Source organism: Crocuta crocuta, unplaced genomic scaffold, assembly GCF_008692635.1.
Source record: "Crocuta crocuta isolate KB4526 unplaced genomic scaffold, BGI_CrCroc_1.0 scaffold211, whole genome shotgun sequence".
In the NCBI taxonomy this organism is placed as follows: domain Eukaryota; kingdom Metazoa; phylum Chordata; class Mammalia; order Carnivora; family Hyaenidae; genus Crocuta; species Crocuta crocuta.
Window position 1 is genome coordinate 676,128 of NW_027527939.1, and position 12,603 is coordinate 688,730.

The window sequence follows — 12,603 nt, forward strand, 5'->3', positions numbered from 1 at the left end:
GAAAACAGCTTGAGTCATTTCAATGAATATTACTAACGTGATGTAGGCATTTATTAAGATGGAGATAAGATGCTATACTTAGATTTACATATGATACTTTGATGTAGTTCCTTGCAGAATAATACAGGAACTATGATTTTGATAGACACACACACAATTCTTTTTTTTTTTAATAACTTTAAAAACTTAGATGCTCTTTCTCCTCTTCCAGCTCAAATGAGGGGGAGCACTCCAAGTGTACATTCTGAGAATCCTGCATCCTTTTGTCATAAGCTTCATTGCAGGGAGACCTAAATGGAAGCCAACCTCCATTTTGTGAACCCCAGCTGGCTATGGATTCTGGATGTATTAGGGTTGGCAAAAGTATGGTTCAGAAGGACAAAAGGAATTGCCCAAACACAGTGCTAGAAAGAAATCTACAGACCTGTTGACTTGTGTTTCAAATGTTTGGGCTCCTGACTGTACAAGCAACCATGGTCTCAAGTCCTCGGGTCACAGCAGTGCCAAAGCTTACATCTTTTTCTGGAGAAAAACGAACTGGGGTGGTATACATTCTTTGTCTAAAATGTTGCCAGTGTATGAGTTTTGCAGAGGACTCAACTTTTACAAAGAACTCACATTTAAACAAAGCTGCACTGATACAATTAAAAAAAAAAAAAAGTCATGTACCAGAAAAATAATTCCTAGATAGTCTCTTGTGTTAGTCTCCGGGAAGGTTTAGCTCTTTATTCTTGGTTTGTGTTAAATCCTGTAACGTTTTGCCAAAGGCCACTCCTATCATCCACAGCAGCTCACCCACAGAACTTGGGTTCATTGGTCCAGTGTGGTGATAGCTGTGTCACTGTCTTGCCAGCCTCTTGGCCTAAAAGTCCTTGAAGAGGCTGTGGGCCCACGATCGGTGGTGTTCATGTCTAGATGATCCCCAGTGGCAACACCAGGGAGATTCAGCAGTTGCAGCCTGAAGGAAAAATCCCAACCTTTGTCTGAGAGTAACACACAGGACCCCACACACAACCCTCACAAACCGCACTAGAAACAAAACCCTAACAACCAAAAAAAAGCAGCTGTGTGTTAAAAAGTTCCTTTTCACACTTGCCATTCCCTCTACCTAGAATGCATGTAAAAAAGCTTCTTCCCACAGGGGTCAGAATTGTACATCATAACCAACCCTCACTACCTGCACCCCTCTTTGTTTCTCTCAATTACCTTCCCTAACCCCTTTTCCGCCGGTATTCCTTTTTTCTGTAGGCAGTTCCACTGTGGATCCCTCTGCTCTTCCTCCCTTTCTTTTTCTTTTCTTACCTCCCTTCCTGCTTGCCTTTCTTCCTTTCTTCTCTCTCTCTCATTCATTCATTTCCTACTAAATGTCAGGTATTGCTCTAGGCTCTGGGCATACAGTAGTAAATGAAAAAGACTCCTGATATTGTGAAGTTTATATCCTATGGGGGGAGATGAGAGGGAAATATCCCAAAATAATAAGGGAATTTCGGGTCACAAGTGCTTTGAAGAGAATCAAACTGGGTAAGTGATAGATGGGCCTTGGGGTCAGGAAGTGGGAAGACTGCTTTAGATAGGATAGAGAGCTTGCTGGGAGGGATTAAAATTAGGTTGAGACCTGAATTATAGAAAAGAATTAGTCAAAGGAAAAGTGTTCCAAACAGAGAGGATGGCCATGCGAAGTCCTTACGGTAAGAATCAGTGCAGCAAGTGAAAGCAAGCTGGTGTGGTTAGAGCCTGGAGAACAATGATGGGCGTGGCACTAAGACATGAAGTCAGACAGTTCCATCTGGCCTGGAAATTAACGTAGGAGGTTTGAGTTTTATTCTAAATGCAGTAAGAAGCCAGGTCCTAGCAAAGTAATGCATTGTTTATCCAGGACATTGACCATTCATTGTTTAGCTCCTATGTATTTTCCATAGGCTGCTCCTATAAAGATTTCATGACGGTGGCGCACGCATGAAGAATTGATTACAGGAGCACCTGGCTCAGTTAGTGAAGCATGCAACTCATGATCTCAGGGTTGTGAGTTAGAGCCCCACACTGGGGATTACTTAAAAATAAAATCTTAAAGAGGCGCCTGGGCGTCTCAAGTCAGTTAAGCGTCTGGCTTCAGCTCAGGTCATGATTTCACAGTTCATGAATTCGAGCTCTGCACAGAGAGTGTGGAGCCTGCTTGGGATTCTCTCTCTCTCCCTCTCTCTCTCTCTGCCCCTTCCCCACTCATGTGCATGTGTGTGCGTGCTCTCTCTCTCAAAATAAATAAATTAACTTGATCAGGTGACAAATGTGAGATCCTCTGCTCCACTCTACATCTTTGTTCTCCTCCCATCTCTTGGACATCTTAAAGCTACCGCATTCCTACATACTTAGGCCATCTGCGCCTTGTTTCTTTTTGATAAACTCATCATTTGGCTTTGGATTTTCATCTGTTTATACCCAAAATTATTGATAGAGATGAGTTTTTTAAATCAGTTCATTCATCCACATTTCTCTGTAGGTCACTTAGGAAAAGATCAAGAAAATTTGTTAAATTCTAAGCGAAAAATCCCCATTCATTAGAGTGATGACTCATACAGTGCTGCCACCCAAGGACTGGAGGGACCTGGAAGCCACAGCACATTTCCATTGCAGTTCTAATATATTAAGTACTTTTTAATTACATTTCCAATCATCTTTGACATAGCCCCCAAAGGTTTTCCATATAAAATTCAACCTAAAAATAGTGCCAGTTACTAAGTATTTCTCAGCCAATTCATTGTAGTTGGGAAAAAAATATCCAAATGGTTCATGTGACTTAAAATTAGCCAATTTCATATGTGTTACTAGAATGCATCACAATGCATCATAGAATATATAAAAATCCCACAGTAATTAACTCCAATTAGAATGCCTCTCCACTGAAATTAAGTCACCAATTAAATAAATTCTACCCAATGAGGGGTGTATCCAAGGTAAATTAGATTAATCCTACCATCCTATTAATTCGGTTTGTGTTCTCCAGTTGTACTGTAGTATTTTTACCCTTCTTTCCTCAAACAACAACAATAAAAAAGAATGCACAATTCAAATGTTTCCACTCAAGAGATACAACAAAATCAGTTATCCGTCTTTAAGTAAATAGCCCATATTGTGAATGGTTACCTTGGGACTCCAAAATGGCGCACGTGTGTGTAGTTTCAATGTTATTCATCACATTAGAAAAATCCATCCGTAGAGATGAGAGAGAATGACAAGAGTCTTCTCAGGATGCCTCAGTGGAACAGGTGCCTTTATTGGAACTGATAAGTCTATTCAAATACACTCAGTCACAATAGGAAGCTTTTCAGCCTGACAATAACTTAAACCCTGAAAGGTGAGCAGGTTCTGTTAGAGACCTTCACCCTCCAATGACCTATGTCCTTTGTTATGGGAAGGGGACTTTAGCTCTCCTTTAGCCCCCTTGCTTAGGATTAAATGAGACTTCAGCTTTGGTGTAAAGCTGTCAACTGTCCTCACAAAGGACAGCATACAACAAGTGGCCTCTAGGTATGAGGGGAAAAAGGGAGGGAGAGCTAGATGCAGGCAGGGACAAAATGGCAGAACTGAGCCTGCATCTGCAGAAAATGTCCAAAGACAGTAGGCTCTAGTTAAGATCTATGGGGGAAGGTGTCTTTGTGTAGGTAGAGAAATTAGACAAGGCAAAAATGACGTTAGCCATCCAGCAGTCAAGGGAGGGGATGTCTGCATGCGGTAGACAACTGATTTAGAAAGAGCAGAAATATAAACCAGCAATGATTCCCTATCTTCTGCCTGGCTAGCCTAGATGTGACTCTCTTGTCATTGGGCACAAAACATTCATGAGGAGATCCAAGCGTGGATCAATGGAACAAACTCTAATGAGTTGTAGATTGAAGGTGGTTCTGTTCTTGAACATAGGGAAGAAGTTACTGAGAAACAATGAATTTAGGAGTGGAATCTGAACATCTTGATAAATCATCTAATAGCTCTGCTCACTTTGGACATTCCTGAGGGACACGTAACATCTCACGATAACAACACAACACATATTATACCTGTTTGTTCCCTAAGACCAACGGGACGATGAGGGTCTACCATGTCAGCTTAAAGAGACATTTTTCGGTCCAGGCTACAATTAGATTCTACAAAAGAGAATTTGACTACATAGATATTTATAAAATGAATGTGGTTAAGAAAAAAGTGCAGGAGCTGAAACTCAGAGGAGCTACGTTCCCATCCTGCTTCTGCTGCTGTCCAGCCGTGTGAACCCAGAAAAGTTGTTTCACATCCCTTGGTCTCAGTTTGTCCATCTGCAAAGCATGGTATGGAACCCCCATGTACTGCCTCAGTGCTCAAGGGGCTCTCCAAATGGAAGCTGACCGGAAATTTAAAAAGCAAAAGAAGGCGTGACACTGAAACAAACAGTCCACACTTGAACTCCAATGTAGACATACATCCTCACAAAGGGACTTGTTGGCCACTGGCTTGATAATTACTGTCAGAGGACATTTACGTGTAACTTTGGAGAAAAGTAATTTTCAGATGCTAGTCTTGGAATAAACTCAAGAGGAGTCTCAGATTATTTCCCATTTAAATGAGCAATTATTTTTGGCTTGGTTGGAAGAGATGCTGGATGAAAGCTGAGCTACATATTCTTCACAGGTCACAAGGCCAAGTCAGTTATTCTAGTAGTTTGGTCCAGAATGGCCTCCCCAGGTGGAAGCCCTACGCCTTACAGCACACTTTAAAGTATCACTAATATCTTTATCCAAAATACACTTGGGTTTCATATGCTTATTATAGGAGAAAGAACTAGTGTTTGCCAAGTGCCTTCTATGGGATAAGCACTTACTAGGTGTTTTACATACATTCCATCATTTAATCCTCAAGGCAACTTTAAAAGGTAGGTATCACCATCCCCATGTCACAGGTGAAGAAACTAAGACTCAGAGGGGTCATAACTTGCCCAAGTTCACATCCCTAGGGCATGGCAAGGATCTGATATAAAAATTCAGGCCTTCTGACTTCACAGTCTACATTTTTGCTTCTCTAACATCATGGTATCCAGAAGAAGAAAAAAGTGAGGGTACATGGTTAGGCAGCAAAATAAGAGAAAAGGATATGCTATTAGTAAAGATCTCACCCATTTTACATCATTCTGCAATGTCCGATTTTCAAAGAATCAGAATATGATAGAAATATTCATATTGAATCACTACTGAACATAAGCAATCTGATTTTGATGATCCAGAAGGTGCCTGTGGGTCTTGCTGTGACTTAAAGTTCTCACTAGTGGTATTGGCTAGGCGTACACTACAGATGCGTGGAAAAGAAACACCAGGTAACAGAAGCGCGATCACCTGCCTCCAAGTCACCAGGCCCTGCAATGGATTTTACTGGCTTTTATTACACCACATCAAAGAAACAAAGGGAACCTATCAGCATGGTCCTGCCTCTTTGGACATACAACCATTCTCATGCCCAGAGAGAAAGAAATCAATTCAAAAGGATCTCACCTTTCACCAAATTCTGTCCCTTAAAATCCTAAAACAGTCCTATCTTTGTGCACACTATTTTTGGCAGTCACCAGCTCTATCACAAAGCATTGCCAAAAACAGCTGGAGACTAGCACTGGTATGTAAATGCCCCCTCAGAGGGTGGGTCAGACTGCATGAGGCAGCGTGGCTGTGTGGAGGGAGGGGGTCCCGACTCAGGGCGAACATCTATTCCTGCTGGAGTGACCAAAGCCAAGGTCCTTGACGTGTATGTTCTCAGCTGTCTCAGTGTCTAGATCCCTAACAACATTAAACAATGAAATAACTGCAAGCAACCACGTCCAAATAAAGAGCTCGATACTGGAATCGCCAAGAAGTGGCCAATTTCAGAAAGGCATTTCTTGGAACAACTAGAGCAGACTGGGATGAAAGTTGTACCGGAGGCTGGAGAAGAGCCCAATGTGCTTCACGAGGTTGGGCTCCACCACGTAGGCCCGCTCCCCCTTGGCCCTCAACAGTGAGTAGAGTGCCATATCCTTGCCAAAGCCCTTGTGGCAGTACACCTGAGACAGGTAGGTGAGGGTCCGGCGGGCCGCAGGGGCAGGGAAAAGCATGGCTGGGGTGCAACACTGAGAGGCAGGGACCACGCTGTACAGGGAAGGACTCAGCCGCCGCAGTTCCAGGAAATAGTGCCGGCCCACCAGCTCCACCAGACCCATGCTGTACAGGGAGAAGAAGAGCATGACGGGCCAGCTGAACCCCGGCCGGCTGGCAAACCGCATGTATATCCAGGTTAGCAGGGGCCCCAGCAACATGCCCACACCGACCCACTCCAGGATCCGCATGGGCTCAGGGTTGATGTAGTGCTGGAGCCTCTCGGGATGATAGAGCTTCAGATAGAGGGCATCTCTGAGGTGTGGCTCGGAGAAGCGAGCCCGCAAAAGGTGCTCCAGGACTGGGAAGATCTGCTCTTCTGGAACAGCATCGTCTTCCACCATCAGGACGTAGTCTGGGTTGTAGGTCTGCAGGGACGACTCCAGGCAATAGACATAGTCCTGCTTCTCTTTCTCAAACGAGTTGGTCGAAGGGTCATCGCCATAATCATCCTCGGTGCCCTCGTAGCGGTTGGCCACGGGGACATACTTAGACAGCAGCTTGGCATCGAAATGGCTCACACTACGCTCCACATTGCACAGAAAGAGTTGGTGGCCCTCACACTGTGGGCCGCACTGTTGAAGCAGCCGATGGAACTGGGACACCACCTGCAAGACGTAGTGGAAGCCAGGTTGCCTGTCGACAGTGATGATGGTGATGACCAGCCAGGGGCGGGGGGTGGCCTGCCACACGATGGGCACTGAGCCGTTGGCAGAGGGCAGCTCCTCAAAATAGTGGAGGGCGGCTTCGCCCTCTTTCAAACTTTGCTGCAGGAACTCCTGACTCATTTGGTTCAGATGCCAATGGCGCAGGTAGAAATAAGAGTGCAGAAGGCGATGGCAGGCCAGCGGGGCCAGCAAGCCGAACGTCACCACTGTTAAGATCAAGAGCTGGACAGCCGTGCTGCCCCAGGAGAGCCGCCTCAGCCTCCGGAGGAGCATGGCAGCTGGAGGGGCTGACGTGCTCATGAGGTCAACTTCTGGTCAGGTCTGGTCCCAAGAACAAAGCATCCTGGAGCGCAGGCCCCCCTCAGCACAGGTCACACCTAAAGAAAGAGGAAGGACAGAATGGTAAAAGAGGTCTTAAAAAACCCAGCGGCAGAGGGGCCCCTGACTGGCTCAGTCGGTTGAGCGTCCGACTTCGGCTCGGGTCATGATCTCGTGGTCCATGGGTTCGAGCCCCGCATCGGGCTCTGTGCTGACAGTTCAGAGCCTGGGGCCTGCTTCGGATTCTGTGTCTCCCTCTCTCTCTGCTCCTCCCCCATTCGTGCTATCTCTCAAAAAAAAAAATTAATTAATTAATTAAAAAAAAAAACCCAGCGGCAGAACTCTGCACAGATCAAACCGGAAATTCGAATTCTAGGTTGTAGCTACTAGAGACTTAGAAGGATTTTCTCCAGGACTGGCTAATGGTCTCTGGGATTCTTTCATTATTTCCATGAGCAAGGAAATCTTGGTGTATCCCAAGTTCCCACACCTACAGGTGCTTAATCAGGTTTACAGTGTGCCAGAGAATCACCGGGTAGGCTAGTGAGATCATTATTGCAATTCGGCAGCTACGCAGATATGCAGGCTTAAGACAGACAAAAAAGCAAGACAACACAGAAGAAATACATATTTAAAGCAAATTCCAAGGTGTGTAATAAGTACTGGTGGACTGGGCATAGCAATTTCTGAAAATTGTTTTTCCTGTGCCTCTCAAACGAGAAAAGGACTATTCAGGATTCTCTGAAATGTCTTTGTCAAGATCTTCCATTCTAATTTCTTTAATCTCATGCAGCTATCCTTAAAATTGCTTATCAATTTAGTGCTGATTATTCTCTTCTTTCACTTTTTAAAGCACTACCCCAGGAACCGGTACCAGTATCTTCCATATGCAAGCAAACTCCAGGGCCCCGGACTTTGGGAGGGGGGAAGGTATCTGCAGGAAGGTCTAGGAGCAGCTTTTGAATGAGGGAGGGAGGGGATAGGCAGAGATGAAGATGGAAGTGGCAGGTGTCCCCAGCCTGGTCCAGAAAGGATGTTGTGTGATGTGACGGCTCAGAGTGCAGGCCTGAGGTCAGGCACCCGTGTGACTCTCGGCTTAGCCACTCAGCCGGGGGAAAGTCACATCACCTCTTCACAGCTTGGAGTCCTTATCTCTAAAATGGAGATGATAATAATACCTTATCGAGTTACTATGAAGATTAAGTGTGTTACAGAGCAAAACAGTACAGAATATAAATGCCATTAAAATGTATGCATATGTGGGGTGCCTGGCTGGCTGAGTTGGAAGAGAGTGTGACTCCTGATCTCAGGGTCATGAGTTTGAGCCCCATGTTGAGTGTAGAGATTCCTTAAATAAATAAATGTGTACATATGTACAAAGTCAAGTAATAACTTGGGAGCAAGCAGGCCTAATGATCTGAGGAAAAACAGACTCATACCAAGGAACAAAATTAAAAGGACAAAGCCAGTATTACACTAGTAAGGTCAATGCAATACTAAGCGGTGTCTGAAGAGTACATGGTAAACCTAAACCCTTTACATCAGAAGCATAATAAAGAGTACACGCATTTGGAAGAAACTGCCCAGCTTGTGAGTAATCTTGTGTGGTACTCGCCCAGGTACCACATGAAGGCTGTGGTGCAGGGCTCAGTGCCTACGTTCCTCCCTTCTTGGGCACCCAGAAGGACCACATTCCCCAGCCCATCGTCTTCCAAGTGAGGTGAGATTATGTGACTAGGACTTGCCAGGAAAAAGTGAGCCAATGACAGGTGTGCCTTCTGGGTCAGGATGGTTGAGAGCAGATGTGACTTCTCGACTTTCTCATTCTCCATTTGCCAACCGGGTGGACAGCTCTGGTGGGTCTGGAGGAGGGCGGAGCCACCAGATGGCAGGAGCCTGAGCTCGTGAATAGAGAATAAGGTCCTTCCCACTGCCCATCTCCCAGCAGCCTCCCAGTCTAGAGTGGGCTATATGGGGAGTAATACATAAACCACTGTGTCTAGTCACTAATGATTTTTGGACTCGTTTATTCCAGCAGTTACCTGTCCAGCCCACTAGAGTTTTGTAGAACACCACACCTCTCTCTATAGGACGATGACATAGTAATTCAAGGGAAGTCCCATGTCAGCGTCAGAAGCAGACTATACTGTGGGACCCCGGAGGTGAGACAGACTACCCCAGTACTAGTAGGAGATCCGGATAGTACCTGAAGGGGGAAATGGCAGGGAGAGGTTTGCATACTATGCCACCCAGGCCTGCTGGTGTGTGAACGTTCCGAGTACATAAGACTGGTTGCTTCTCCCTGGAACTGCTCAGGCCGATGGAGTTAATAAATGACGTGGATGCACGTCCGCATGGCCTCACCAGTTTCACATCACTCCTAGGAGAAGCCGAGCCGAGGACTGAAGCTGGGTTGAGCTGACGCGCCTGCTAGGGAATGGAGTCATTCCGGTGGCTTCCTGCTCACCCTGGCCTTCCTACTCTTGCTCTCACCCAAGAGAGCGGTACCCACTTAGAAGAAGGAACAAAATACAGTCAACAAGGTAAGGCGTGCAGCTTGGAGAATGCCAGGCATGTTGTGAGTACAAAGATGAGAATGTGGTTATGATGACTGTGCAGAGCTCCGGGTTTGCTGTGAAATCGCTATCCACACTCCTTCAACACTCACTTCCAGTGACAGTTTCTGGTAAAGCAAGAATGTGACACTCCAGCCCAGATAAATCCCAGAGGTAGGACGTTTAAGGATTATGTGTGTGTGTGTGTGTGTGTGTGTGTGTGTACATGCACAGACAATTATCATTTAAAAATATAAATCTGGGGCCCCTAGGGGCTCAGCTGACTAAGTGTTCGACTTCAGCTTAGACCATGATCTCGTGATTTTGAGATTGAGCCCTTCATTGGACTCTCTCTGTCAGCACAGAGCCTGTTTCTGATCCTCTGCCTGCCCCCTCTGTCCCTTCCCCACTCTCTCTCTCTAAGATAAAATAAATATTAAAATATAAATCTGATCGTATCACTCTCCTGCTTAGAACACTTCTGTAGCTTCCCACTGCTCTGTTAATAAAATCCAAATTTCTTATCATGGTCCACAAGACCCTTTTGATCTGGACTGTGTCCTTCTCTGTCATCTTGTTCTACTGTCCCTTTCTCAAGTTGCTCAAAATCAAAGGTTGGCAATCTTTTTCTATAGAGGGCTAGACAGTAAATATTGTAGATATTTTGGGCCACATACTCTCTCTGTTGCATAGTCTTCTTAGGCTTTTTCTTTTTGAAAATGCTTTAAAAATATAAAAACTATTTTTAGTGCTCCAGCTACATAAAAACAAGCTGTAAGCCAAATTTGGCCAGCAGCCCATAGTTTACCAATCCTTACTCTAGACTAGCATGGTCCAATGGAAATATAATTCAAGAGTCATACATGTATTTAAAATCTTCCTTGGGGTGCCTGGGTGGCTCAGTCGCTTAAGCGTCTGACTTTGGCTCAGGTCATGATCTCATGGTTTGTGGGTTTAAGCCCCACATCGAGCTCTGTGCTGACAGCTCAGAGCCTAGGGCCTGTTTTGTATTTTGTGTCTCCCTCTCTCTCTGCCCCTTCCGCATTCATGCTCTGTGTCTCTCTGTCTCCCAAAAATGAACAAAGGTTAAAAAAAATTAAATATATATTTTCCAGTAGCCAGAGTAAAAAAGTGTAAAGAAACATATAAAATTAATTTTAATAGTATATTTTAAACACAATCCATGAAACCAATATGAAAAAATTATTAGCGAGGTATTTTATGTTCTTTTTTTGTACTAGTCTTTGAAATCCAGTGTATGTTTTACATTTACAGCAGATTTCATTTCAGACTGGTCACATTTCAAGTAATCAATAGCCACATGTCATCAATTAGCAGGAAAGCTCTAGATACACTGATCTTTCAGAATATTGACTATGCTATGCTTTTATCCAGCTCCTGGCCTTCACTCACACAACTCCCTCACCCTGGAATATTTTAGTCCACCACCTTCCCTGCTTCTTCACATAGATCACCTTTTCTCATCCTTTAGTACAGTCTCCTAGAGGAGCTGTCTCTGGCCCATGCAAAGGAGGACTTCCCAAACTGGCATTCACATAGTTTGCTAATCGGAGTATAAATCAGCACAACCTCCACAGAATTAATTTGGGACTATCTAAGAAAACCACTAATGACTCAGCAATTCATTTCTAACATTCCTTCCTAGGTATATATTCTCATATGTGAGAAATGACTTGCAGCATCATTTGTCATAGCAAAATACTGCCAAGTGTCTAAGAGTTGAGAGTGAGTCAAATACATTATGGTACATCCAAATGGAAGAGATCAAGATGGCAACATAGAAGCCTCCTGAACTTCTCTCCTTCCATGGATGCATTATATGTACAGCTACACCATGAGAAGTTTCCTCTGAGAGAAATCTAGAAAAGAACTGAGGAGCTCCTACACATAGGGATAATGAGATAATACCCATGTTGAAACCGGTAGGAAAGCCTGAAACACACTCCAGCAATAAACCCCACCCCCAGTACAGCACCATACAATCTGGAAGGAACTCCCAATTCCTGGCTTCTTTCTGTGGAGTAAAGGGTTTGGGCCACATACGTATCTAGCATTCCAAATTTTAAGACTCCCACCTGAAAGATGGGCCCCCCAACAGCTAGCTCTAAACGCCAATTGGGCTTGCATCCAGGAGACCAACAGGACCAGAGTAAAGAAAGAAGCAGTTCTTAGTGGTTTCATGGGCACCTGTCACTTCTGTCCCCTCCAGGGCTCAGCATGGAGGAAGCAGGCAAAAAACACATTTTTTTCCCTGGCAAGGTTTGGAGCGCCTACTTTGCTAGCACCTGCCAGAGGGTCCAGCTTCTAACTTAGAGAATATCTAGGAGCTGGCTGAGATTCTCTGCAGAGCCCAGGGGGCTCATGGGCACTTCTCCCACGGGCTCCCTCCAGTGATAACACCAGATTGCCAGCATCTCTCTGGAAGGCGCTTGTACATAGGTCTGGTGCCCCAACTTATGTGGCAACACCTGAGGGATGGGCCTCTGGATAACCCGGCTCTAATAGCCCCCCCCCCAAAAAAACCCCTCAAAAACTGTGGGAACCAATAAATGAATTCAGTAAAGTTGCAAGAGATGAGATCAATATACGAACATCAGTGGCATATCTATACACTAACAAGTAGAAATTAAGAAAACAATCCCATTTACAAGAGCATCAAAAACAATAAAATACTTAGGACCAAACTTAACCAAAGAGGTAAAAGATTGTACACTGGAAACTATAAGACATTGTTGACAGAACTGAAAAATGACACAAATAAGTGGAAAGATATTCTGTGGTCATGGATTAGAAGAATTCATTTTGTTAAAATGTCCATATTACCCAAAATGATCTACAGATTCAATGTAATCTCTATTAAAATTCCAATGGCATTTTCCACAGAAATAGGAAAAA

General features: G+C 44.5%; 1 protein-coding gene across 1 annotated transcript; it reads right to left on the reverse strand.

Moving 5' to 3' along the window:
• Positions 1–3,251: 3,251 nt before the first annotated feature.
• Positions 3,252–7,128, reverse strand: PGAP4 (post-GPI attachment to proteins GalNAc transferase 4). Its single transcript, XM_077752248.1, has one exon. The coding sequence runs from the start codon at positions 7,112–7,114 to the stop codon at positions 5,903–5,905; it is 1,212 nt and encodes a 403-aa protein (XP_077608374.1). The 5' UTR covers positions 7,115–7,128; the 3' UTR covers positions 3,252–5,902.
• Between the last annotated feature and the right edge of the window lie 5,475 nt (positions 7,129–12,603).